Below are 27,798 nucleotides of genomic sequence, written 5' to 3'. Positions count from 1 at the left end.
CGGGGCGGCTGTCCCAGAGGGCGCGCTGTCCCCGGCCGTGAGCCGCGCGCCGTCCAGCCCCGCCGCCCCGCCCACCGCGCCCGCCGGCCTCCGAGGTGGGCGAGGCGGGGATGCTGTGGGCGGGGCCTAGCGGGGTGGGACCGGGGGCGTGGCGGGCGGGTTCCGAGCCCCGTGGCCGGGAGGCGCCGTCGGCCAGCGCGGCGAGCGCAGCTCAGCGCCCGGCTGGTGCGCGGCGGGCTTGGGGTGCCGCGCGGTAGCGCACCCTCCTGCGCCCCAGCGGCCGCGGGCTTGCTGCAGGTAACCGACACTTCTACCTCGCCCACTCCATACCGGCAGCCTCGATCTCCTGCTATGGCGCCCGGCGGCGGGTGGAGGGATGGGAAGGATGTGAGGGAGGGAGCCGGCTCTCACCCCGGGCGGGGTGGGCTCTCGGGAAGAGGAAGCGGAGCCGGGGCCGGAGGGAGCGGACGCGCGGTGGGAGTGAGGCGGGCGCGTGTGCACGCGGGACGCCTTCCCTGCGCCTTACTCCTGGTCCGATCCGTGGAACCCGGGGAGAGGACTCCGGTGCCCGCTGTCACCTGGAAGCCACTTTTTCCTGCCTTCTTTCCCCCCTGATCCGGGTAGCGGGTAGGAGCTGAGAAATCGGAGTTGGCTGCAGCCGAGGGTAGGCAGAGAGCGAACAGTTAAGTCGCTGCCGTCCCTTGGGTGCCAGCAGCTCTAACTTGATTTAATGCTCCCCGTAGCCCTGCGAAGAGGCATCATTACCCCCCCGTTTTACTGATGAGGGTGCCCACACCGGGATGAGAAATGACTCGCCCTGGGGCAAGCCACTGGAAAGGAGACGCCAGTGGGGGACTCGGGAGCCTCCACGCTTCTGCCTCTTCTGCTCCCTCTCTGTCCATCGCGCGCGGATCTAGGAAACTCGCGCTGCTGGGTCTGTTAGGGAAACAGGTGATTCAGAAACACATTCTAGCCCCCCTCCTAGACTTTTGGGGTATTGGGGGGGGGTTGTTTTGTTTGGTTGGTTTGTGTTTTGTCACCTTTTTAGCACCCAGTTTCTGATTCCTTTCTTCCAGTTTTTGGTTATTAGCTTTTTGAAGTGGAAGGATCCTCGCCCACAGCTTTTTCTTCTTGCAGCGCTTTCTTTCGATGCAGAACGAACCCCAGGCACCCCAGCAGGCCGCACGCTTCTCTTTCGCGGTGGATGAGGTCGCCTGCAGATCCAGGCTGGGCCTTATGGGCTGCCCAGGCGGAGGTGAGTTTTGTAGTCACCTGGCAACCTCGGCGCCTTTGGCTTTCTTTCTTTCTAGAGGGAAGAGAGTCTTCGTTTTACAAATAGTAAGACAAGAGGCCAACTTGGAAGGATATGCGGGGGTTGGCAGAAAGCAGTGGTTCCTAGCGATGAGAACAGGCTACAGGATTGTGTGGCCTGAATTTGGTGAGTGGTAGGTGAGGCACCCAGTCGGGGACTGGTCCCCTGCTCTGGGCATTCTGTCCCCCTTTCAGAGCTGTTCTGAAAGGCAGATTTGTTTTGGAAGGGAGGGGGAGGGGTGAATGGGTTTTAGAGATCAGTGTAAATTACCTGCTAGGAGCCCAGGCAGTTCCAGACAGGCTCCCCTGCCGGGGAACATGGTAACAGATTTCACTTCTGGCAAAAAAGAAGAAACACTGAGCTCTACGGATATCTGCTCTTGCTTAATGGACTTTCCCCCCCACACGTTCAGGATGGTAGTTTCGGGGAAACTTGGAGTTCTTAGAAAGGGCGAACTCTTCCATTTTAAAAGAACAATGTAATAAACCGTGTGTTTACTTTTACAAAGTTTTTATTGGTAAGTGGAAGGAGTGGAGTGTTCCATTTCATGGTGAGGGTTTGAAGGTTGCCTCCAGGTTGTTCTTTGGTGACTGGCTCTGGGAAGGACCTCCTTAGCCTGGGCCCCACATCTGTAGTGGGTTTCATCCTTCTTTAATTATAATTCATCCTTGACTGATTATAATACTACTTCCAACCACAAGTTGTTTTTTTTCCATTTGTAACTTAGTTGCTTAACACTAAGAGAAATGTTGTCCCTGAGAACTTTCCACTATGTACAAAATCACCTATGTGTAGGGACTGACGATGATGGACGGGGGAGTTAAGGGGGCCTTAGTTAGTCGCGGGTGACCTATAGTGGACCTGCTAAAAAAAAAAAAATCTGTGTGGTGTGGGTATTGACTGTTCCCTACCCGTAACAATGCAGGGATTCTGGCCCAGTGTGACCAAACCTTTCTGCCCACCCGTCAATAGCTGAAAAATCTTCATTAAAAAAACAATTGTTTTTAATGTTTATTTATTTTTGAGAGACAGAGTGCAAGTGGGGAGGGCAGAGAGAAGGAGACACAGAATCCGAAGCTGGCTCAAGGCTCTGAGCGGTCAGCACAGAGCCCCAAGTGGGGCTGGAACCCACGAACTGTGAGATCATGACCCAAGCCAAAGTCGCCCAACCAACTGAACCACTCAGGCGCCGCTTCATTTTTTTTTTTTTTTTTTTAAGTGAAACCTGATTTACATATTGGCTCTTTTTTTTCTTTTTTAAAACCCAAGAGATCAAGTCAAATTTGGTTCATGCATCATTCATTGTTAGATCTTAGAAACTGCTCTACCTGGTGATTGCGTTCTCCAGTGAATGAAAAATTCTGACCTATGATGGTATTGTGCATTTGCTGCGGAGTGAGGTGGTGCGAAACAGATGAATACTGTTGAAAAGGATTTCTTCTGGTTCTGTGTCTGTTTTCTATGAAGTATGGGGGTACTTCAGCTGCACTGAGTTAAGGAGTCTTTTATGGGCCAACCAAGGAATTGTGTCACTATTTGTAAGAGTCATTCTAATGAAAATTTATTCATGGTTCTAGTTCAGAATGTCAAATGCCTAACTCCCTGACTTATAAGAGGAGTTCCCAAATGACTGTTCATATAAATCATGTGTGTTTCTCTTGGGGGCCTATCTGTATTCTTTTTTTTTTTTTTTTAATGTTTATTTATTTTTGAGAGAGAGAGAGAGAGAGACAGGATGGGGGAGGAGGCTGGGGAAGAAGGGGGCAGAGAGAGAGGGAGACACAGAATCCGAAGCAGGCTCCAGGCTCTGAGCTTTCAGCACAGAGCCTGAGGTGGGGCTTGAACTTATGGACCGGACCATGAGATCATGACCTGAGCCGAAGTCGGAAGCTCAACCGACTAAGCCACCCAGGTGCCCCGCTTATCTGTATTCTTAACCACATTGGCTTTGGATGGATGCCTGGCTTAGGGTTGTCGTGCTTCCTTGCTGCCCATCTGTGGCAAATGCTATGGCTGTTTAGAACAGTGTTTCTCAAATTTGACATTTTTTGGCCAGTTAAGCTTTTGTTGTGGAGATTGTACTGTGCATTGTGAGATGTGCACCAGCCCCCCTGGTACCACCCTCTGGATGCCGACAGGCTCCTCCCTACAGTTACCACAATCTAAACGACTCCAGAGGTTGCCACATGTCCCCTGGAGGACAAAGTTGCCTGGTTGAGGAAAAGAATGAGCCAGTTTTGGAAGTGCTGTAGCACTTAGGAACTAGGCTATAAATACAATTAACTTTTAAGCTTCTAGTGACTAGAGAAGCTATGTGTAATGTTTAAACAAACATCTGCATTTTAAAATATTCTTATAATAACAGTGACTAAACTGGTGTTCTTGGTGAGCAGCCACATGTGTCCTGCCAGGATTTGTCTCCAAGGAAGGCTTAAGTGCAGTTGTTAAATCTCTAAAGTTTAAACTCGTGAGTTCCACACCATCAGCACGGGGCTCTAACTTAAGGAACCATGAGATGGGACCTGAGCCGAAATCAAGAGTTGGAGGCTTAACCAAATGGGCCACCCAGGCGCCCCATGTCTTTTAATTTTTTTAAGGTGATAAGATGTCAATGAACCACGCTTGTTGATTTGGCAATTGACCCAATCCCTAATAGAACTCCCAAGAAAAAATTCTACGCAAGAATTTTAATAACGAGACTTACTGTAGATCGTGTTCAGAGGAGAATTTAGTTTTAGGAAACATTAAAAGCTTTTCGCTAACAGCAGTAACAAAGACAACCATATATTTCTGTAGTCTGAGAATTTTTTTTTTCCCTTGTGTTTATTTTTGAGAGACATAGCATGAGCGGAGGAGGGGCAGAGAGAGTGGAATAGGGTGGTGAAACCATTTATGGTGTTCGAGAACCCCGGAGGGGAGCAGGTTGGCATGAGGCTGGGAGGGAAGGGAGTTCCATTCAGACAGGTTTTGCTTGTGAGACATCCCACTGGGGACAAGGAATTGGCATCTGGAACTCATGAAAGAGATGGGCTGCGGGGCACCTGGTGGTTCCATCAGTTGAGCGTCCAACTCTTGATTTCAGCTCAGGTCATGATCCCAGGGTCATACATGTCGGCAGCTGTTGCATGTAAATAATCACTGTATATAAGAAAGATCATTTGAGGAGGGGTTTGGGATGACAAGAGGAGGCACTGACCTGGAGAGAAAAACCAAAACAGACATAGAGGACAGGGAGGAAATATGGGGACTGTGGGTGTTCTTTTCTTTCTTTCTTTCTTTCTTTCGTTCTTTCGTTCTTTCGTTCTTTCTTTCTTTCTTTCTTCTCTTTCTTTCTTTTTTCTTTCTTCTTTCTTTCTTTCTTTCTTTCTTTCTTTCTTTCTTTCTTTCTTTCTCTTCCCTCCCTCCCCTCCCTCACTCCCTCCCTCCCTTCTTTCCTTCTTCCTTCCTTCCATTTTCCACTAGTGATTGGAGAGACTCAAACAAGTTCTGAGGTTGCTGGCAAGTTCCTGATGGAGAGGGAGAGGCCAAAGATGCGGGAGTGAGAAATACTTGAGGAATGAGCGGGCCAGGTTTCAGAGAAGACAGAGAGCTCTTCGATTCCATTACACAGGTTGGGGGATTGGTCTTTGATGGAAGGAGGGAGGGAGAGGTTGGATAAGGGGCCTCAGATTTGAGCTCTCTGAAGGAGGAGGCAAAACCTGCTGAGTAGGGAGTGTTTGTGTGTGAAGCCAGATATTCCGTCAGCCAGTATTTATCAAGAATTTTCCAGTGCCCCACATTGTGGTAGGGTCCTTGGACAGTATTGTAAATAATGTTGATTGCCACTGTGCTTAGCCCTGACAGAATAAGAAATACGTGTTTGGTCTTTGTCCTTGGTTCCTGACCGAGCTCTGAAGCCCTTGGAATTTCCTGAGAGATTGGGAGGAGAGGAATGTCTTTTGTTATTCATAGAAGCTTTTCTCCATACCTGAGTTTATGCTCCTGAGGTAGCTCAGGCGTCGGGGCACCTAGGTGGCCTTTGAGGTAGCTTAGGCGTGGGGGCACCTAGGTGGCCTCAGGATGGGGCTGGTCGCCAGCCAGAACAAGTAATTAGAGAGCTGAAGCTTTTAGCCCCAACCACTGTCCTCTGGGAAGACGGGAGGGGCATGCCTAGATACTGGGCTATGAAAACTCTGGATCCACCCAATTTGGAGAACTTCTGGGTTGATGAACACCTCGAGATGGCGGGAGGAAAGGGAGTCCACCAGGAACCCTCCAAGGTAATTGTGAAGTTTCACAGTGACAGGGAGAGTGACTGCTTTTCAAAAGAACTGCGGCTACAGAGACCCATTCTGGAAACAGCTGCTGGGAAATGTTTTCACAGCTAACGTAAACATGTTGCCAAGAAATACGGCAGATTTTGTGACTGACCAAAACTTTTTTTTTTTTTTAATTTCTTAAAAAATGTTTTATTTTTTTGAGAGAGCGCGAGCGGGGGAGGGGCAGAGAAAGGGGGGGGGGGACAGAGGAGCCTAAGGGGCTCCGTGCTGACTGGCTGAGGGCAGCAAACCGGAAGCGGGGCTGGAACCCACAAGTCTTGAGGTCACGACCTGAGCCGAAGTCAGATGCTCAGCCCACTGAGCCACCCGGGCGCCCCTCAAATCTCTTAAAAAAAAAAAAAAACCTTTAGAAACTTAGAAAAAGAATTGTCTGACAAAATCTTTCAAGTGACGACGATCCCTGGGTTTTGACCCATTTGTCAGATTTATAAAAATGTGATGACACCCAGTGGCGGGTCTGCGAGGACAGTTGATGTGAGAACTACCAGCTGAAATTCACCAAAAAAACCCCTTTGTATAATTGGTGGGTAGATTGAACACTAAGTATCAAGAATCAGGGAGCGGAGCTGTGAGTGTTCTACAGTGTTCCCCAGCCTATCCCTGTCACCCCAGACAGCCCTTATTTTTTTTTTATTTAAAAAAAATTTTTTTCTTAACGTTTATTTATTTTTGAGACAGAGAGAGACAGAGCATGAACAGGGGAGGGTCAGAGAGAGAGGGAGACACAGAATCCGAAACAGGCTCCAGGCTCTGAGCTGTCAGCACAGAGCCCGACACGGGGCTCGAACTCACGGACTGTGAGATCGTGACCTGAGCCAAAGTCGGCCGCTTAACCGACTGAGCCACCCAGGCGCCCCCCCAGACAGCCCTTACGATGTTAGAATACACAAGCTTGGAGCATCCTTCAAAGTGCTCTATCACAACATCATTAACCAAGAGATTTTCAAAAATTAAACAGATTAAGTAATATATTGCTTTCACTACAAATATTAATAACAATTCATCTTTTATGCCATAAGTGACTAAACGAATAGGCTTTAGTCCTCCTCTCCCCGTCTTTTTTGTTTTACAATGTGCAGAATTTATTAGCGCAGTAGGGTGGCAGGGTTTTTTTTTTTTACCTCAATACCTGGGATTTGTCGTCTCACCCCTTCGAGGAGTGAAGAGGCGGACACAAAATGAGCCGCAGGCAGAGGTCTTTGGAGTATAGGATCAGAAAGCAAGAAAAGTATGAGCTCTCTTCACAGAGAGGGGGCGTTGGAAAGTGAGTGCCTGCGACTATAGGGGAGGGTCCTTGTTTTATGAGGTTCTAGTCATCCCCCTCCCCTTCCTTCCCCCAGGTTCCTTCTCAGGTTTTACTCTTCATTGGCTTGACGCCTCTAGGTGCTGGGTGGTCCATTCCTGATTGGCTCGTTTCCATTGTATGAGGGGTGGTCTTCGGCCCTAAGGTGAGGTTCCCGGTGGGTCACTGGTCTTCTGGTCTACTGATTTTGAGTCAGGTCTTTTGTCAAATTCCTGAAGGAAACCTGAGGGGGAGTAGGTGGGGTCTGTTACATTCTTAAGAGGAACCTTACCCCTGAGGGGGTTTGCTGTGGTCAGACATTCCCAGCCTTGTTCCAAAATGTGTGTTCTTCCCTACCTGGGGACTTGAGGTCCTGATCTTTTCCTTCTCTGCCTATTTTATTCTGTCGTTTCCTATCATAGTAGTACACGAAATTTTTTCAGAAAGATACATATATCGATAGGACTTTACTCAAAGGTTTTACTCTTAGTGTTGGTGCGAAAAAATTTACAAGCCTATCACTGACAGTGGAGTCAAAGTGGGGCCCCCCCCATGGCAATTTGAGAAACCGATTTCCTTATAAGACTACCTCTTCCCCATGACGTGCTCCTATAATTCATTCATGGAGGACAAAATTGCCACTACAGCTCAAACTCTGAAAAGGCAGCGAATACAAAGTGTATGTGTCTTGCTTCTCTCGAAATGTGTACATTCAACATACTTTTAGATAATCCACTTTAAATGCTTTGAAAAAGAGAGAGAGAAGAAGAAGAAAAGAAACTTCTGGAGTGTTGTGGCCAGTGCTATGCTCTAGGACAGGTAAATGCATTAAGTCATTTCAACATAGGCCATGTGGTTCTTGACTCAAGCCGTTTTGGGTCTTTTTGGTAAGCAGATTGGAGAGGGCTACATTCTCCTCTGCAGGTGAAGGTGAGGGTTCCAAACCAAGTCTTGAGCCCATTCTGCCCCGTCTGGGGACTCTGACCGCATCTCCCACAAAAGGCTCATTTGGGGTAGCAGCAGGATTCAGCTGATCACTGGGTTGCAATCAAGTAGTCATGAGTTTTCTGGAATCAGTGGTGGGACCCAGGAATGCGCCCAGGGCACTATCCTGGGCTAATCGACTTGCTGGGCTTGATTGTCCTTTTGATATGCATGCAGAACGCACCTCTGGGATGCCCCAGTTCCATCCACAGAGTTGGAACACCCCATCTCATCTTTGCTTACTCTTTTCTCATGTCAATCTCGTTAAAAGTCATGAAGTTCATCCAGGAAGCTTCATTTCTAACACCATTGCTAATGAACAAAACACTTGGTTTACAACAAAAATTCCGGAAGTAGTAGCTGCTCGTGGAGTATGGCCATCCCAGGAGTGAGTCCCTTGTAACCTCCCCAGCCCCAGGGGGCACCCTCAGAGCTATTGTTTCTAGCCCGGCTGGCTAGCTGTTCTGGAAAGTTCCTTTCAGCACTATAATGGATGCATCGTTCCCAAAATAGGTTTTTTGTTTTTGTTTTTGTTTTTGCAATTTATGATATTTATTTGTTTTTATTTTATTTTCTATTTATAAAAATTTACATCCAAATTAGCATATAGTGCAACAATGATTTCAGGAGTAGATTCCTTAGTGCCCCTTACCCATTTAGCCCATCCCCCCCTCCCACAACCCCTCCAGTAACCCTGTTTGTTCTCCATATTTACGAGTCTCTTCTGTTTTGTCCCCCTCCCTGTTTGTGTATTATTTTTTTTCCCTTCCCTTCTGTTCATCTGTTTTGTCTCTTAAAGTCCTCATAGGAGTGAAGTCATATGATTTTTGTCTTTCTCTGACTACGTTCCCTTAGCATAATACCCTCCAGTTCCATCCACGTAGATGCAAATGGCAAGATTTCATTCTTTTTGACTGCCGAGTAATACTCCATTGTGTGTGTGTGTGTGTGTGTGTGTGTGTGTGTGTGTGTGTGTGTGTATACCACATCTTCTTTATCCATTCTTCCATCGATGGACATTTGGGCTCTTTCCATACTTTGGCTATTGTCAATAGTGCTTCTATAAACATGGGGGTGCATGTGTCCCTTCGAAACAGCACACCTGTATCCCGTGGATAAATGCCTAGTCGTGCAATTGCTGGGTCGTAGGGTAGTTCTGTTTTTAGGTTTTTGAGGAACCTCCATACTGTTTTCCAGGGTGGCTGCACCAGCTTGCATTGCCAGTTCCCAAAATAGTTTTTAACTATATTGACCCAACCTATAATTTCCCCCAGAAGGCTCAACCGATAACCTTTGTGTGAATTCCTTGAGATCAGGGAGACACATTTTTTATGATTGTATTTTTTCCCCCAGAACCTAGGATTCCGTTTTGTGTAATAGCTGCCTGGGTGTGGAATTAAATTGAGTGCATTTGGGTTAGTAAACCTGAAATACAGTTTCTGATTTTGGAGGTCTGAAAAAAGTTACCTGTAAGAATAAACTAAAGATTTGAACGTTGTCCAGAGAAGAGAAAATATAAATAATAATTATAATGAATAAATTGCTAATGTTTATTAAGGGCCCATCTGTCAAATATAAATTTTTGACAGGTTGCCTCACTTTTTCTTTATGAAAACTCTAAGGTACACATGACCCTAATTCAGTCAAATGGCCGAAAACTACTATTCTTCTCCTTTTTTTTTAATGTTTATTTATTTTTAAGAGAGATGGAGAGAGGGGGACAGATCTGAAGCAGGCTCTGTGCTGACAGCAGTGAGCCCGATGCGGGGCTCAAACTCCCAAACATGATCATGAGATCATGGCCTGAGCCAAAGTCAGCCGCCTAACCGACTGAGCCACCCAAGGTGCCTCTGTTCTTGTTGTTCTCATTTGTTATTATTTTTACCAGAGAAGAAGCCGAAGCCTGGAGAATTTAAGAGCTTACAGGAGTCTGAGTTAGTGGGTGATGATACCCAGTTTTTGAGCTGAGCAGTCTGGCTTCAGAGCTGAAATCATTGCTACTAAACTGTCCTTCTTCTCCCATGTAAACATACTCAAGAGAAAATATGGAGCCCCTGGTAATCAAAGAAATACAAAATGAAACTCAGTGATGTAGCATTTTACAGCTGGGATATTGACAAAAATAATTACACAGTGGATGAATATGTGGTACATAGTTAAGATAATTACATAGTAAATGTAGAGAAAATGGTGCTCAGATATTATGAATGGCAGTAGAAGTGACTATAGTCCATTTGGAAGGCAGTCAAGAGCCACAGAAACTTGGAAGTTTTGATCCAAGCATCCTATTCCTAGAAATCCTTTATAAAGCCAAGAGAAAACACTATGTGTATCTTCAAAAGAGTTCATAGTTCATGTTCATAACAATATAATTTGGAAATACCCTTAGTATCCAACTACAAGACACCTACTAATTGTGGCAAAAACAATAAAGACTCTCTGGTGTCCATTAAAAAAAAAAAATGAAAAAAAAAAAAAACAAAACCAGAGTAGGAAATTGAATCCCAGATGCTATGACATCTACTCACAAATATAAGTCAGTAGTGTCCCTGGACAGGCATCAGAAGGGAATACGAAAACGATGTGTAACCGGCCTGGAACTCTAAGTAGCTTTTTGTTTGTTTCGAAAGTGTCTTTACTGTAATGCTTTGCGAGCCTGTTTAACCGGAGCTTATGTTAGAGGATTTGGGCCATTTAATCTCAGTTTGCCATTTTGAGTGAAAATTAAAGACTTAAACATTCAAAGTTGCTTGAAAAAAATACCCCTTCCCCCAGACAAAAAGAGGACCACTGAATCTTTTCGGGTGTGTGCTTCTCAAATTTGTCCAGTGACCACTGACAATATATTTGGAGCCTTGTTTTTTAATGGGTTTATTCTGTACTGACTGGAATGCAGCTTATCTGGATGCTGTTTCATCTCAGAAACCTTTTTTTCATATTATTACGTAGAGAATTCCCTCATTCTTGGCTTTGGCAATACCTTCGAATTCAAGAAAGATACCTAAATGTAATCTGGATACAATGAAAATGTGGGATAAAGTTTGCCACTCAAATTTATGCACCTGCTTTGAGGGAATGGTCAGATCGCTTATCACATTGGGTATCTGAGGTTGAAGAGGTTGCTCTGCTGTACCTTAGGGCTGAAGCCTTCAGAAGAAGAGTTGTCTTACTGACACCCGCAGGAACATTTGGAAGGGGCTCCTTGGAAGGTAGGAGGTAGGGCAAGGTATGGTTCGAAGCAGTTAAAACAACTGGACCCAGGGTTGTCCTTGGCTGGAAAGTGAGACTGCTCTGTTCCCTCTGCCTTTGGGGAGTCAGCCCTGCTGGTAAACTGGAGCCAATGACCTTAGTCAAGACAGCCTAAAGCCTCAGTTTCCTTGACTGTCGAAGTGAGAGGGAAAGTAGCTAGTTCCAGGGTTGCGTAACTCTTCTCATGAACAATCTCCTTAATCCCAAAATAACTTCCAAGGTAAAAGTGCCATCAATTTTAAAATCTCCTTTTTAAGGAAATGAAACCACCGCTGTAGCGAACACATAGTTCATCAAGTGCCTGTCAATTTCAGACGCTGTTAATAACATAAAAAAGAAAGGGAGTCCTCGGACTTGTGCAAGTACAACCTGATTGGTACTTTGTCTTGCAGCGGGACTTCCCGGTCATCGTCATCCTCCGCTCCCCCAGCTCAGCCTGGCCGGAGTTCGGCTTCCCCAGCCCCTGTCCGCCGCCCACCTGCTGAGGAGCAGCAGAGTGCTGTGTCACTCAGGAGTTGGGGACCCCTGACGCAACCCAACCGCCCTCGTGCGCTGTGCAGAAAGGTAAGGTCAGTGCCGAAGATCGGATGAGCACCGCGCGGTACGAGGCCAGTTCTTTGGGGTTTCTTTATAGAGACTCCATCTGTCAGACCACAAACAGGGGGTTTCAAATTCACGGTATGCTCCCCAACGCACCATAACTGGGAGCATCTAGATACTGTACTCTGGTTTTCTTATCTGGAAAAGACTATGAGCTTGAAGGTACATTTAACAAAAGCATCCAAGGCATTCATTGCTGTACCTTTCGTTGAGGGAAAGAGGGGATTTTCCTTTCTTTTTTTTTTCTTCCTTCCTTCCTTTCTTCCTCCCTTCCATCCTTCCCTTCCCTCCCTCTCTCCTCTTTCTCTTTCTTTCTTTCTTTCTTTCTTTCTTTCTTTTTCTCCCTCTCTCTCCCTCTTTCTTTCTTTTCTTTCTTTCTTTCTTTCTTTCTTTCTTTCTTTCTTTCTTTCTTTCTTCTTTCCTTCCTTCCTCCCTTCCTTCCTTCCTTCCTTCCTTCCTTCCTTCCTTCCTTCCCAGGGAACTTCCTTCCTTCCCTCCCTCCTTCCTTCCCAGGGAACAGCATGAATAGAGGGGGTGGGCTAGGAGTCTGAGACTAGCCCAATTACCAGTAGCTCACTGACGATGTGCATGGACCAGTTACAGAGACCAGGTTATATGGAATTTCATGCTAAAATGGGAGATGATGGTGATGACACCTCTTCTGTTTATGGAGACGCTACCACATACTAGTCCCTGTACGAAGTGCTTTGTAGGGTTTTCTAAACACCACCAACCCCATGAGGAGGGCATTATGACCTCCATTTTTCAGATGAGGAAGCTAATAACACTTGGAGAGATTAGGCAGCTTGCTGAAATCATGCATTAAGGCGTGACATAGTTGCGGGGCATCTGGGTGGCTCAGTCGGTTGAGGGACCAGCTTCGGCTCAGGTCGTGATCTCATGGTTTGTGAGTTCGAGCCCCGCGTCGGGCTTTCTGCTGTGAGCACCGAACCCTCTTTGGATCCTCTGTCCGCCTCTCTCTCTGCCCCTCCCCTGCTCACGCTCTCTCTCTCTCTCAAAAATAAATATTAAAAAAAGAAAAAGGACATGACATAGTTGTGATTTATAGTCCCTCCTGTTTGAGTTCACACTGCTGTTTTTCTCTGTGGCTGACTCTGTGAGCGAGTGACGTTCGATTTCAAAGAAGGGACGATCAACTGCAATTTGGGAACAGGACCACATGCTAGAGGTTGAGCTGGACTTTAACATGTTGAAAAGAGCACTTCTCATTTCTGCCAAAGATTAACTTGATATGTTTCTGTATGATAGAGAATATCTACCCTGACATTTGTGATTAGCAGGCCAAAAATCCAGACATATGTTATGACCTGGAATTTGAGGACTTCCTTTAAAAACAAAAAGGAATCTAGTATTTTGGAATTAGAACTTCTGGTCCTGGGAAGTATTTAAAGCCTAGAATATTTGAAATCGGGATTGTTCAGAAAACCCTTGACACACGGGCTGTGTCGAGCAGGTGGTACGGAAACCAGGGCCAGTGTTAAGATGTCTCTGCTAGAGAATTGTTCTTGATGTGTGGCCCGGCCAGCCATGTGCTCTCTGTGCCCTAGTTTTCTCATCATCCAAATTAAGAGCGGACAAAATGAACTTGAAAGTGCCTTTCAAATCCAAAGTTTCATTTCCATAACACCGTGGTGGTCTATTCAATATTCTAAACCACCTAGGATTAGATTTAAAAAAATGAAAGAAAAAAGTTTACTACTTTTCAGTTTGGAAGTTTGAAGTGAATAATAAGATCTCTCACGCTTGATTTTGGCCTGCAGTGGTAATGAGGTGAAGATTCCTTTTTTACAAATGTGTGTGTGCACACACGTGCATAAGTAGATATATTTCATTTAAGTCTATCGAGGTCTGCCTCCACAAATGAACTCTGCCGCCTTAGTGGACCTGTCTGTCCCATTTCAAAGTTAGTTTAGCCCTAAGTCCTGCATTCAGGAAAGTGGGATAACACTAAAGATGTGTAGGCAGTCTTTGAGGGGGGGGGGGGCGACAGATGATCATTGTTCTTTACCTTCAAATTTTCATGACACTAACCTACAAAGGTTTTTTGTGTTCACACAACCTGGGTTCACTCCTCCCAGTGCTCTCCTAACATATGTTCCTTCATGCTGTCTTCTCTTAATTTAAAAAGCCTCTTTTGGGGCGCCTGGGTGGCTCAGTCGGTTAAGTGTCCAACTTGGCTCAGGTCATGACGTCACGGTTCTTGAGTTCGAGCCCCACATCGGGCTGTGCGCTCGACTCCTCTGTCTGCCTCTCTTTCTGTCCCTCTCCTGCTCGTGCGCTCTTTCTCTCTGTCTCTAAAAAATAAATGAGCATTAAAAAAAAATCTATTCATTGTCGTGGTTTACCACATTCAGAAACACACTTCTTGTAATAGATTTTGGAAAGAGGTCTTCAGGGCTATGGAACATGAGGGGCAAACAGCTATTATCTCTCTTTCCTTTTCGTTTTAAAACTGGGTTTGCCATACATCACAGTCTCTTCCTTTGCTTCAGGCTTTCAGATGTGTTCTCTCTCCTTTTTCCTACTGTCTGAATCCTACTCATCTTCCAAGATTCAGGTCAGCTGTATTCGAGGAAGCCTTCTGGATCCTTTCTTTCCTTTTTTTTTTTTTTTAAGTTTATTTATTTTCAGAGAGAGAGAATGAGCAGGGGAGAGGCAGAGAGAGAGGGAGAGAGAAAATCCCAAGCAGGCTCTGTCAGCACAGAGCCCAAAGTGGGGCTTGAACTTGCGAAGTGAGATCATGACTTGATCCGGGGCTTGAACTCGCGAACTGAGATCGTGACCTGATCCGGAACCAAGAGGCAGACCCTTAACTGACTGAGCCACCCAGGTGCATCTCCTTTCTTTCCCTCTTGGTGGATTTACAGCTTTCAGTTAGTTCTGCAGCAGAGACCTGGGCTCGGTGCATCTGGCCAGCCGACCCCGCTAGGCAGAAATGGTAGGTTTCAGTTCCTCTTTCTGGCATCAGCTACTTAAGGGCTTGGTTGTGCCTCCAGGGGAAGAAGCAATAGGGAGAAGAGTGAATGCTATTTCCAGCAATGAAGTTCACTGAAGTTCATAGCTTTGTCCCACAATAGTATAGTGAATAAATGAAAAAAAATCTATAGAACTTTTCATGCCATTAATTCAGGTGTAGAGAACCCTTTCTTTTCCTCTTTCTTCCTTCCTTCCCTTCTTTCTCTCATATAGGTGATCACACAGATGAAACCTACATATAATTTCATCTAATTTAAAATCAGGAACAGGTCATTGAGAAACTTTCATTAGTTATGCTATATAACTTAATTTCTTTAATGTTTATTTACTTTCTTGAGAGAGAGACAGAGCACGAGCAGGGGTGAGGCAGAGAGAGAGAGGGAGACACAGAATCTGAGGCAGGCTCCAGGCACTGAGCTGTCAGCACAGAGCCCGACATGGGGCTTGAACTCGCAAACTGTGAGATCATGACCTGAGCCGAAGTCGGATGCTTAACCCACTGAGTCACCCAGGCACCCCCTGAGGTGTCACATTAGCACAAGCTCCTGAGACCCCAATAGTGTCTGCTCCTCCAGACTGGCCAGGAAAAGTTCTTGGGGTGCTCCAAGCTTAGGAGCATGATTAGAAACACCAAGCTCCACAGTTTTGGTCACCATCTCCCAGAGTTTGTTCCAGAGTTTTCTTGGGGTCCAGCCACAGAAACACAGGCAATAGGAAACCTACTATGAACAGCTCTGGACCCCATTTCCTGTGCCCTCTTTCCACACAAAATAAGATCTTACAACTAAAACACCAGATTGTGTGACTGAAGGAGAGGGCTGAACCCAGCGCCCCCCACCACCGCAGGGCCAGGCACAGAATGTGGCACAGAGAATCACTCATTATGTCTGTTGAGCGAACAGAAGGCTTTTTCTCGGGAAGCCCTCTGACTTCTGAGTCGGTAAGCATCTGACTTCTGCGCAGGTCATAATCTCACGGTTTTTGAGTTCAAGCCCCGCATTGGGCTCTCTGCTGTCAGCACAGAGCCCACTTCAGATCCTCTCTTTCCGCCCCCCCTCTGCCCCTCCCCTGCTCACTTGCACGCTCTTTCTCTCTCTTTCAAAATAAATAAATAAACTTAAAAAAAACCCTTAAAAATAAAATGTGACACCTCAGAAACCCGAGGTGACAGGCGAGGTTCCCTCCGATGAGGCCATGGATGCACAGGTGGAAGAACCCTACCCCGAATGGCAGGACATGGCCTTGGGGTCTTAGCTGCTTCCTGCCCCTTCCCTTGGCTGCTTCAGGGTGGCGCTTGGTCACCCTTGATTGAGTCGCCATCCTCTGAGATACTTGGACAGACAACTTTAGCATCGATCACGATAGTGGCTATTTTGTTCCTGTCACGGCAGCCTCTGGGTCACGCAATGACGGTCCTTGGGAGTTTGTGAAATGGAGCCCCAGAGGAGTCTGGGGCCAACTGAACTGAGACCATCCTTCCTGCAGTGGAAAGACAATGGCTGTGGACCATGCTTTCACCTTCTGGCCGTTTGTTTACGCACGTGTTATGCGCACGTATATGTTTTTAAGAACAAAAAACCATTTCCACTACTCAAAATGGTACAGTAGGCAACAGGTAAAGAGAATTGTTCTCCTGTATAATAGTGTTGTTTGGACTGAAGCCAGAACTACCGTGGCGGAAATTGCCGAGAAGAAAGGAGTTTACCTTTTTGAAATCCACCCTTTCTTCCTTCCCGTTGACTCACCTGTCAGCTCTAACCTTACCCGAGGTTAACAGAGCTAACGAGTGCAGGGCCCTTTTTATCTTGCCCCTTGTCTCGGAGTCTTGAAGGTAATGAGAGGCTCAAGAGAAAAATCCTGATCGTTCTTAGGGGTGTGTACATATGTATACGCATATTCACGTAAATCCGCTAAATCCTTCCACTTGGAGGTCTAAATAGGTTACGTCATAAATTTTTAACAAAACCTGTATTATTCCTTTCTCCCTCCCTCTTCCTGCTCTGCCTTTTCATTATTACCATTAATTATTTTAAAAAGAGTTTAGGAAAATAGAGCCTGAGCCACAGGTAGCTCGTTTCTTTCTTTCTTTCTTTCTTTCTTTCTTTCTTTCTTTCTTTCTTTCTTTCTTTCTTTCTTTCTTTCTTTCTTTCTTTTCCATTTTCTAGGTAGTGATACTTAGCTAAATTCACTGAAACTGGTAAGTGTGTGATTGGGATGAATGTCATCTTTTGGAATTGGTTTCTTTAAAATACGGAGTCGTGCGCTAGTCATACTTAGCTGTTAGTTTTTGCATTGTAAGGTCTTCTCCCGTTTCCGAACTTAATTGCAAACCGAAATCTACCTTTGATAATCAGTGGTTTCTGAACTTCCTTTACACATATCTCCCTACGTACTTACCCTTGCGAAAACAGCCCCCCACTTCTTCTGTCTCCTCATTACCATTGGGAGAGGTGATGGATGAGATTGAACAGGAGGGGTGGTAGATGAGATTATCGCTTGGAGCAACGACGTCACTTAGAGCCTCTCCCACGGGCAGGTATGTAATGCTGGGCAAAGCACACAACCCATTGCTTTCAATGACCATCTTTCCCGTTGCTCTGTGCTCCTATTAAGGTTTCATTGGATCTCGATCGGACGGCTAGTGTGTACATTAAGACTGATGCCCGGCAGAGCTAAGCCACAGAGCACGCCGATTGCTTTTTTCATCATTGCGTGTCTCTGATTTCTTTGGAATCAATAATTACCACCCCCAACCCTCCATCATTTGCTTTGTTTGCAAAGTACTTTGTTCACAAGTTCACTGCGCAAACTCTGCCTGTAGTTGAAATCGGTGTTCAATATGCTTCTTCCCTTCATGTATTCCAACAGTTCCATCTAGAAGACCTCTCTCCTGGGGCCTTCTGATCTGCCCCAGCCTGTTAGGGTTGTCTGTTGGCCTGTGACATGGCCTAGGATGTTCCTTTACTATCATCCTGGGATATACGTTTTCTGATTCTTATACCTTCCCCCTTCTTAGTTTATACTTTAGGTTTTTTTGTTGGTGTTGTTTAGTTTCTTAAAGTAAACTCTACCCCCAAAGTGGACTCGAACACACAACCTCGAGATTAAGAGTTGCACGCTCTACCCACTGAGCCAGCCAGGCACCCCTATACTTGTTTTGATGGCGCTTATCCTGCAGTAATTTCCTGAGATAAAGCGCATAAAGGTAAATGTTTTGCGAATTTCCGTGTCTTAAGATGTAAAATCTTTTATTTTACCTTTAATTGACTTAATAATTTATCTGGTTCAAAGAATTCTCATCTGGAATTATTGCCTTCAGCATTGTTGAAGGTATTCCAAGAGGTTTCCAATCTGGCAACCATTCTTTGTTTGTGAGAGATAATCTTAAGCCATTTAATTAATTGCTTCCATTTTTTTTTTTCTGTTTTGCCTTTCTGGAGGTCCTGTTATTCAGATAGTGGATCTCCTGTTCTGGTTCTTTCTCTAAATGACTATTTTTTTTTTTTTTCCCTCTAATTGCCCCACCAGTTGGTTCGCCTGTTTGCTTAACTCCCTGAGAGTTTTCTCACTTTATTTTCCAGCACTTCTATTGAGTTTTTCAGTTTTTTCTATCATGTCATTAATTTTTTTAAGAGCTCATTTTCATTTGCTAAGTGTTCTGTTTATGTGGTTTCTTATTTTTTTCTAGTCCCTGCTGTGAAGCAGACCTCCCCAAATGTAATAACATAAACATTTCCATTTTTATTTTTTGCTTACACATTCTGTGGGTCAGGAATTCAGATAAGACTTGAGTGGCTAAGAGCTGATGTCATCCGGTGGCTTCTTCACTTACATGTCTGGCACCTGGGCTGAGATGAATGAAGGCTAGGTTCATCTGGGACTGTTGACTTGGGTACCATGGACTCTCCATGTGGCTTTTTACAACAGTGAAGCTGGTTCTTCAGGGAAGTTTCTGGAGAGCAGATTTTCCAAGACCACCAATTGGAAGCTGCATAGTTTTTTTGTTTTTTGTTTTTCCAGTAGGCTCTACACCCAGCAGGGAGCCCAACTCTGGGCTCAGACTCACAACCCTAAGATCCAGACCTGAGCTGAGATCAAGAGTCAGATGCTCAACTAACTAAGCCACCCAGGTGCCCCAGAAGCAGCATGGTTTTACCTGACCCAGCCTTGGTGGCCATACAGTGTCACATCTGCCAAACTCTTCTGGTCAATGTAGTCATGAGGTTGACCAGATTCAAGGGGAAAGGAATTTTGACTGTTTCTTGATTGTAGAATACAAGGTCATACTGCAAAAGAGCATATGGGGTGGGAGTGTTGTTTTGTCTGTTTTCAGGCTATATAATCTGTTTTAATTACTGACTGGTTGAATGCAGTATTTTTTCCTATCTCTCTGAGGACATTATTATTAATTTTCTTCTCCGTATACACAATCTGTTTTTGAACATTTGGGGGAAATTTCCAATTGAAGCAGCGTATTTAAGGCTTGGCCTGGTTGGATTCCCTGGTAAATAAACTCCTGCTTTGGCTTGGCTGTCAAAGTGCTGGGAACTGATAGCTGGAAATAGGGAAGGATATCTCAATACCTATTGTCTTTGCGTTCACTTAACCCCACTGTTTCCTGGTTGGAAACCCCACTTTCCATTAGGCCTGGTGTGCCCCAGGCTGCAGAAATGAAATCTCGGGTCTTGGCCAGCTGTCAGGGTAGAGACCTAACTGTTCTTATTTTTTTATTTCGTATTTTTTTAAAGTTTATTTATTTATTTTGAGAAACAGCTCATGTGCAAATGGGTGAGGGGCAGAAGGAGGGAGAGAACCTAAGCAGGCTCCAGCTGTCAGTGCAGAGCCCAAGGTGGGGCTCGATCCCCAAAACTGAGATCATGATCTGAGCCAAAACGAAGAGCTGGATGCTTAACTGACTGAACCACCCAGGCCCCCCAAGACCCAACTGCTGTTTTCTTCTTAAAGTTTATTTATTTACTTTGAGAGAGACAGAGCGTGAGCAGGGGAGGGGCAGAAGGAAGGGGAGAGAGAATCCCAAGTAGGCTGTGCGCTGTCAGCACAGAGCCCAGTGTAGAGCTCGAACTCACAACTGGTGAGATCATGAACCATAAGATCACGACCTGAGCCGAAACCAAAAGTTGGACGTTTGACCGACTGAGCCACCCAGGTGCCCCAAGACCCAGTTGCTTTCAAACAGCTGCCAGTCAATACTATTCTGTTGTTGTTGTTGTTGTTTTGCTGTTTTTTAAGCACTCTCACCCCCCATTGGAATCTGCCACCATTTCTCTGACACTTTTGAACACCCTGTAGCATAAATAGAGCTGATTCTTTCTTTCCCTACTGTCAGTCAGCCTGGGATTCTTGGGTCTGTTTAATCAGTTCCCTCTCGACTGTCTGCTTTTCCAATTTGACTTGCTGCCTCCTCTCTCACTCTCCCTGAGATCATTGTTGTCTGTCCTCCTACTCCAGTGAGAACTTCACTGCACCCGAATCCTGACCAGTTGGAGTTGTTCATTTTCTTCTTTTGGAACGCTTCTAGAGACTGAACTGTTACCTCGGGTGCGTTTGACCTCTTTCTTCTTGTCCCCTTCCTTGACCAGCTCTCCTTAATTAGTATCAGCATTATAAAAGGTCAGAGTTTACTTTCGTTATTTATAGACCTTAATATTTTTGTGCTTCTTGGTTTTAATTTCAAAAAGGCACGTATTAAGATCTATTGCCGTTAGGTCCTGGCTTTCCTTCTTAACATGGTGGAATTATTTTCTTCTTCCATGTCTTCTTCTTTTTTTTTTTTTTAATTTTTTTTTAAAGTTTATTTATTTTTGAGACAGAGAGAGACAGAGCATGAATGGGGGAGGGTCAGAGAGAGAGGGAGACACAGAATCAGAAACAGGCTCCAGGCTCTGAGCAGTCAGCACAGAGCCCGACGCGGGGCTCGAACTCACGGACCGAGAGATCGTGACCTGAGCTGAAGTCGGACGCTTAACCGACTGAGCCACCCAGGTGCCCTTTCTTCCATGTCTTCTTAACTTGTGTTTTTCTACTTAAAAACATTCATGGTCGGTCCACAAGGAAGTCTTCCCTTTCAGGAAAGGCATCTGTATTCAAGGGAGAGACTTTCTGTCTCTGCTAAGAGACTCTCTCATCCCTGCTAAAATGTTTGCCAGGTTCTTTAGTAGACTCTGGGTGAGGAAGCCTTGGTGTGTGTTTGGGTCACATAGCAAAATGGCAGATTAGGGGCATCTGGGTGGCTCAATCGGTTGAGCGTCCGACTTCAGCTTGGTCATGATCTCATGGTTTGTGAGTACGAGCCCCACTTCAGGTTCACTGCTGTCAGAGTGTCCGTGCAGAGCCCACCTTTGGATCCTCTGTCTCCCTCTCTGCGCCCCTCCCCACCTTGTGCTCTCCCAAAAGAATAAGTATTTTTTTTAAGTGGCAGATTAAATGTAAATGGACTAAGATCTCCAATCAGAGATCAGCAATATCGATTTTTAAAAAGTAATCCAACTATAGGATATCTACAAGAGACATGGTTTAGATTTAGAGACACAATTAGGTTGAAGTAAAAGAATGCAAGTATACACCATGCAGACAAATACCCAAAAAGAGCTAGGGTAACTATACGAATATCTGACAAAATAGACTTTAAAACAAAAACTATTGGGGCGCCTGGGTGGCACAGTCAGTTAAGCGTCCGACTTCAGCCAGGTCACGATCTCGCGGTCCGTGAGTTCGAGCCCCGCGTTAGGCTCTGGGCTGATGGCTCAGAGCCTGGAGCTTGTTATCGATTCTGTGTCTCCCTCTCTCTCTGCCCCTCCCCTGTTCATGCTCTGTCTCTCTCTGTCCCAAAAATAAAATAAACGTTGAAAAAAAAATTAAAAAAAAAAAAACTATTAGAGACAAAGAAGGACATTTCATAATTATGAAATGGATAGAAGGAAGAACGTCAACAAGAAAACTTGAACTATAATATAAACCAACTAGACTAATGGACATCTGTAGAACAATTCACCCAACATCAACAAAATACACAGTCTTCTCAAGAACACACAGAACATTGTCCAGCATAGGCCATTGTCTTAGACCATCAAACAAACCTAGGAACATGATCACTATGTTGAAAGGTGAGCCTATGTTTAGCTTTGTAAGAAACGACCAAACTGCCAAAACGATTGTACCATTTTGCATACTTGGAGCTCATTACACCTCTTGAGTGCATAGATTAGTTTTTTTAAATCAAATTGGGGAAGTTTTCAGCATTACTTAAATATTTTTTTCTACCTCTCCCCTGTTTCCTGTCCCCCCCCGCCCCCACCTTTTCTTCTGCAAGTTCTATTGTGCACCTGTTAATATGCTTAATAGTATCTCACAGGTCTATGAGGCTCTGTTCATTTTTCTCTCTCTCTTTTTTTTTAAGATTTATTTTTTGGAGAGAGAGAGCATGAGCAGGGGAGGGATGGGGGGCGGGAGGGGGGAGTGCAGAAACAGAGGATCCGAAGCAGGCTCTGAAATGAAAGCAAAATGTCCAATGCAGGGCTCGAACTCACTGTGAGATCGTGACCTGAACCAAAGTCGGGACACTTAACCCATTGAGCTACCCAGAGGCCCCCTCTGTTCATTTTTCTTGTACCTTTTTTCTTTTTGTTCTTCATACTGGATACTCTCACTTGACCTCTGCTCAGTTCCACTGATTTTTTCTTCTGTTAGCTCACACCTGCTGTGGAGTCCTTCTAAACACGTCTTCAGTTCAGTCATTGTACTTTTGAATTCCACATTGCGGTTGGGTTTTTTCTTTATAATTTTTCTCTCTATTGAGATTCTCAGTTTGGTTAAATATCATTCTCATCCTTTCTTTCAGTTTTTGGTTCTTTGAACATACTTCTAATAGCTGACTTAAAGTCTTGAAGTCCAATGCCCCAACTTTCTCAGGGACAGTTTTTAATTGACTGCTTTTTTCCTGTATCTGGGCCAGACTTGTGTGTTTCTTGCTGTGTCTTGTAATTTATTTTTGTTGTTGCAAAGGGACATTTTATAATGTGTTAACTCCGGAAGTCAGACCTCTGTCCAGGGACCCTGCCCAAGGTTTGTCATTGTTGCCCTTTTGTTTACCGACTTTTCTAGGTTACTTTTCAAAAGTTTATTTTCTTTGTAGTGTGAGGCCACTTCAGTTTCTCTGTTCATTTAGCTTAGAGATCAGATCGTTTAGTGGTTGCATAGAGACTGCCTCAAATGTCTGAGCCGGGAAAGGGTAGGAACTGCTTAGTGGCATCAGTTTGTTTATATGACCTGATGTCTAAGCGGTTGCGATGCTTAAGTATTTTAGCAGGCTCCCCCCCTCCCCCCCCCCCCACCATGTTTCTTGAATACAGATCTGGTGTCGGGTGGTGGTGGAGGAGATACTTGCAAGAAGATGAACTAAGCCGCTAACTCAATTACAAGGTTGTCTTTAATGGGCCAGTGAGCACAGATATCTTCCCCGGTGGGGGGGCGGGGGGGGGGGAGGGTAAAACATATTGGATTTTCCAATCATATTTGACCATTAAACTATTCCTTGGCACCCACTTTGGGACATGCTACTAGAGGTTTTGTTTTTTTTTGGAAAAGCTTGACCCAAATTGCAAATATTTTCAAACTTGAGCCATACACAACAAGCATTAGGAAAACAAGACTGGCGGGAAAGAAATTTTAAAAGAGAAAAGTGAACCAGCCATAATTTGGAGAAACAAAAAGTGAATACGTAGGATTAGTTCACCAGCATGCTTATGTGTATGTACACTTACGTGTGTGTTACATCCCTTCACGTATTTCCCTTTTCGTTTCACAGATTTTTTAAAAAGCCTCGTGGGGCATAGCACCATCGCTAAATGCCTGGTACATTTAAGAAGCCTGACTGCGGGAGAGGCCCTCTACAAACGCTGTTACCTGGAATCCGAGAACTAAGTAAGCCAGACTTTCTTTAATTCTAAATGGCAAAAAAAAAAAAAAAAAATCTAAATACTTTTCATAACGTTATACTAATAACGGCCAGTTGTTTATTTTTATTTCTGTTGTTAATATTCACAATTTATTTGCTAACTAAATATTTAAAAGTTCTAGTGTTAATCTAGTCTTTCAGTTAGAACTTTTAGTTCTAGTGCTAACTGGTCTTAAAAAACAATTTCAAGAAAACAAAAACCAGTTTCAGATCTCCCAACTCTGGTATGGAGACGATCAATATTATTTGACTTTCTTTGTTAGAACAGTAGCACTTGGGGGCGCCTGGCTGGCTCAGGCAGTAGAGCGTAGGACTCTTGATCTCGGATTGTAAGTTCAAGTTCCACGATGGTTGTAGAGATTACTTAAAAAAAAAACCTTAGGGCCACCTCGGTGGCTCAGTTCATTGAGCATCCAGCTCTTGATTTCGGCCCAGGTCGTAATCTCGCGGTTTGTAGGATCAAGGCCCACGTCAGGCTCTCTGCGGACGGCGTGGAGCCTGCTTGGCATTCTCTCTCTCCTTCTCTCTGCCCACCCCCACTACGTGCTCGCTCTCTCTCTTTCTCTCCCTCAAAATAAGTAAGCTTTCAAAAATAAACAAGTAAAATAAAATCTTCAAAGAAAAAAAGAGCAGTAGCCCTTATTAGTTATAGAAGCGATTACCAAGTTATGAATTTGATTTTTGCAAACAAAACATACTTGGTAATCCTTGTAAACATAATAAAAATGGGCCAGGTTCCTCGTTGGAATCTAGACAAAAGGCCTGTCATACGTTATCGTTTGTATACAACTTGTTTTTCACAAGCCTTAATCATTCTAACCTGTGAAAAGCGTTGCAGGAAAGGCAACCGTGTCCCTAGTTTGGACTGTGTGTGTCCTCTCTTCCTGTGGTCCCATGGTATGGGACTAGGAGAGGTGTTCAAAACAGGCCCAAATCAGGCCTTTCTGGTTTAGTTTGACAATTCAGTGGGCTCATCCCCCCCCCCCCCCCCCCGCCCCGTGAGTCTTTAAAGGTCACAGCTATTTTTGAACTTCTCCTTAAGAGCACCTCCAGTCCCAAACTGGTGAGGAGCAGAACCACCAGTGTTCGGGAGGAACCCAGATTAGTAATGATTTCAAGGCAAAGGGTGCTAATAAAACTAAGAGGGGAGAGCAGGAACTCACCTCACCAACTGTGGAGAGTTAAAATAATTATAGCTTAGGTCTTCAACTCTGATTTGTACTTCAATATTCCTGAGAGGTAAAATGTTTATTATAGGACACTCTAGCACGTCTTTATACATAGATTTTTTTTAGATTTGATTTTTAAGCAATCTCTACACCCAACATGGGGCTCGAACTCAAAACCCTGAGATCAAGAGTTGCCTGCTCAGGGCGCCTGGCTGGCTCCGTCGGTTAGGCGCCCGACTCTTGATTTCCGCTCAGGTCATGATCTCGCGGTTAGTGGGTTCAAGCCCCGCATCCGGCTCCGCACTGCCCGTGCGGGGCCTGCTTGGGATTCTCTCCGTCTCTCTTCTCTGACCCTCCCTGCTCACGCTGTGTCTCTCTCTCTCTCTCTCTCAAAAATAAACAAACATTAAAAAAAAAAAAGTTGCATGCTCTACCAACTGAGCCAGCCAGGCACCCCCCCTTGAATTCTTTTTTACTAATCTAGTATTAATATTACAGATGGTGTGTTTCTTCTGACACTGTCCTTTTCCTCTCATTGGCCAATTTGGTTCTATTTTAAATATCTGACCTAGCCAAGAGGATGGTTTTTAAACCTGAGAAGATGTCGGCAAAGACCACATTTATATATATTCCTTCTGTTTTTCTTTCAGCGCCATTCTCCATTTCAAGATGCCTTTGCCGTTTTGACAGATGCAAACTGACCCCTCTCGAGGCCACGACAGAAGGGGAATCATGACTGTTTGAAGCCTGGAAGACTGCCCTCAATTAAGGAAAATCCTCGATCATTGTCTGAAATGCTGAGAAAGTTGTTGCGAAGGAGACTTTTCTCTTATCCCACTAAGTACTGCTTCTTGCTTCTTGTGTTTTCCCTAGTCACCTTCTCTGTTTTAAGAATTCATCAAAAGCCCGAATTTGTAAGTGTTGGGCATTTGGAGCTGGTTGGGGAGAATCCTAATAGTAATATTAATTGTACCAAAATTTTACAGGGGGATGTAGATGAAATCCAAAAGGTACAGCTTGAAATTCTAACGGTGAAATTTAGGCAGCGCCCTCGGTGGACAACCAGCGACTATATAAACATGACCAGAGATTGCAATTCTTTCGTCAAGAGGCGCAAATATATCGTAGAGCCCCTTAGTAAAGAAGAGGCGGAGTTTCCCATTGCGTATTCTATAGTGGTTCATCACAAAATCGAAATGCTTGACAGGCTCCTGAGGGCCATCTATATGCCTCAGAATCTCTACTGCATTCACGTGGACAGAAAATCAGAGGATTCCTTTTTGGCCGCGGTGATGGGCATCGCCTCCTGCTTCAGTAACGTCTTCGTGGCCAGTCAGCTGGAGAGCGTGGTGTATGCCTCTTGGAGTCGGGTTCAGGCCGACCTCAACTGCATGCAAGACCTCTACAGGATGAGTGCAGACTGGAGGTACTTGATAAATCTTTGCGGCATGGATTTCCCTATTAAAACCAACCTGGAGATTGTCCGGAAGCTCAAATCGTTAATGGGTGAAAACAACCTAGAGTCCGAGAGAATGCCATCCAATAAAAAAGAAAGGTGGAAAAAGCATTATACAGTTGTTAATGGAAAGCTGACCAACACGGGGACGGACAAAATGCACCCTCCTCTTGAAACGCCCCTGTTCTCAGGCAGTGCCTATTTTGTGGTCAGTAGGAAGTATGTGGGCTATGTGCTAGAGAATGAAAAGATCCAGAAGTTTATGGAGTGGGCCAAAGACACTTACAGTCCAGATGAGTATCTCTGGGCCACTATCCAGAGGATCCCCGAAGTCCCAGGCTCACTGTCCCTAAGCCAGAAGTATGACATGTCTGACATGCAGGCGATTGCGAGGTTCGTCAAGTGGCAGTACTTTGAAGGTGATGTCTCCAAGGGGGCCCCCTACCCGCCCTGCAGCGGGGTCCACGTGCGTTCTGTGTGTGTCTTCGGAGCAGGTGACTTGAACTGGATGCTACGAAAGCACCACTTGTTTGCCAACAAGTTTGACACGGACATTGACCTCTTTGCCATCCAGTGTTTGGATGAGCATCTGCGGCATAAAGCCCTGGAGACACTGAAACGCTGACTCTTCATCGTAGGCAACTTGAGAAATAAAACCCATGTGTGAGACGAGACGCACCCCATCCGATTCTTCTGCCTTGTTCATACACATCCGAGCAACTCTAGGGGGCGCCCTTGGGGGTGGGGACTCCCAACTGTGCGTATCCTCCAAGCTCTGTGGTTTCTCTGGAGCACAGTGGGCTAGAAAGGTTATAGCATCACATGTCGACCTAGAGTTAGCATGGGGCCAGGACGGGTGCTGAGTGGCCCGGGTGGCTGGGGAAGAGACCGTGCGAAAACCAGCCTGTTAAAAGAGCTCAGGGACTTAACAAAAGGATTTCGTCTGTGCCAAAATTACTTTGAGAGCTTTAAATACGACAGTTTTCTTGATCTGAATAAATTTGTAGCAACAACCAATTGTAAAGATATAATTTATCTTGCAGGATTCATTCGGTGACATAAGGAGTTTGACTTTAAGTGATCGTTGTAAATAACTTTGTCGTAACATTGTGCTGTGTGTGTATCAGTATGTGTCATCTCAGGGAACTTGAAAAAGGGGGCTTGATTGAACATAAATATTTCTGACTAATTTTCCCTTCCAACAATGTATAGATGTTTTTTAAAACAAGAAAGTGATGATGTCTAGTTTAGTTGATTCTGTGAATCATCTTATCTTATTAGAAAAAAATCTCTTAGGTTATTTAAAAAGTTAAGATATCTTTGTTGTTCTAGTGTCTACAGAGGACACTTTAGTTTTTCCAAATATTTTTCTCTACTTTCTCCCCCCCTCCCCGGTCTCCTCAGACCCCACTATCAAGCTGTACTGTATAAAAACTTGTTTTCAAGGGCGCCTGGG

At 45.0% G+C, this 27,798-nt stretch overlaps 1 protein-coding gene across 13 annotated transcripts; it reads left to right on the top strand.

The window, feature by feature from the left end:
• Positions 1–150: 150 nt before the first annotated feature.
• On the top strand, positions 151–27,355 carry GCNT1 (glucosaminyl (N-acetyl) transferase 1). 13 transcript variants are annotated; one of them, XM_053205251.1, is made up of 7 exons: positions 151–297; positions 1,138–1,255; positions 11,539–11,710; positions 20,213–20,302; positions 23,113–23,182; positions 23,568–23,683; positions 25,537–27,355. In XM_053205251.1, the coding sequence occupies exon 7, from the start codon at positions 25,681–25,683 to the stop codon at positions 26,965–26,967; it is 1,287 nt and encodes a 428-aa protein (XP_053061226.1). In that variant the 5' UTR covers positions 151–297; positions 1,138–1,255; positions 11,539–11,710; positions 20,213–20,302; positions 23,113–23,182; positions 23,568–23,683; positions 25,537–25,680; the 3' UTR covers positions 26,968–27,355. The 13 variants fall into 13 exon arrangements, with proteins under 13 accessions (XP_053061226.1, XP_053061230.1, XP_053061224.1 ...); XM_053205255.1 differs by having other exon boundaries at positions 20,185–20,302; positions 25,577–27,355; XM_053205249.1 differs by having other exon boundaries at positions 20,185–20,302.
• Positions 27,356–27,798: the final 443 nt, after the last annotated feature.

This window comes from Acinonyx jubatus, chromosome D4 (genome assembly GCF_027475565.1).
Source record: "Acinonyx jubatus isolate Ajub_Pintada_27869175 chromosome D4, VMU_Ajub_asm_v1.0, whole genome shotgun sequence".
NCBI lineage: Eukaryota > Metazoa > Chordata > Mammalia > Carnivora > Felidae > Acinonyx > Acinonyx jubatus.
Note: the sequence above shows the minus strand (reverse complement) of the source record. Positions and strands in the feature narration are given on the sequence as shown.

Coding starts and splice junctions, on each gene's coding strand:
- GCNT1 (XM_053205256.1), top strand. CDS start 25,681: ATGCTGAGAAAGTTGTTGCGAAGGAGACTTTTCTCTTATCCCACTAAG.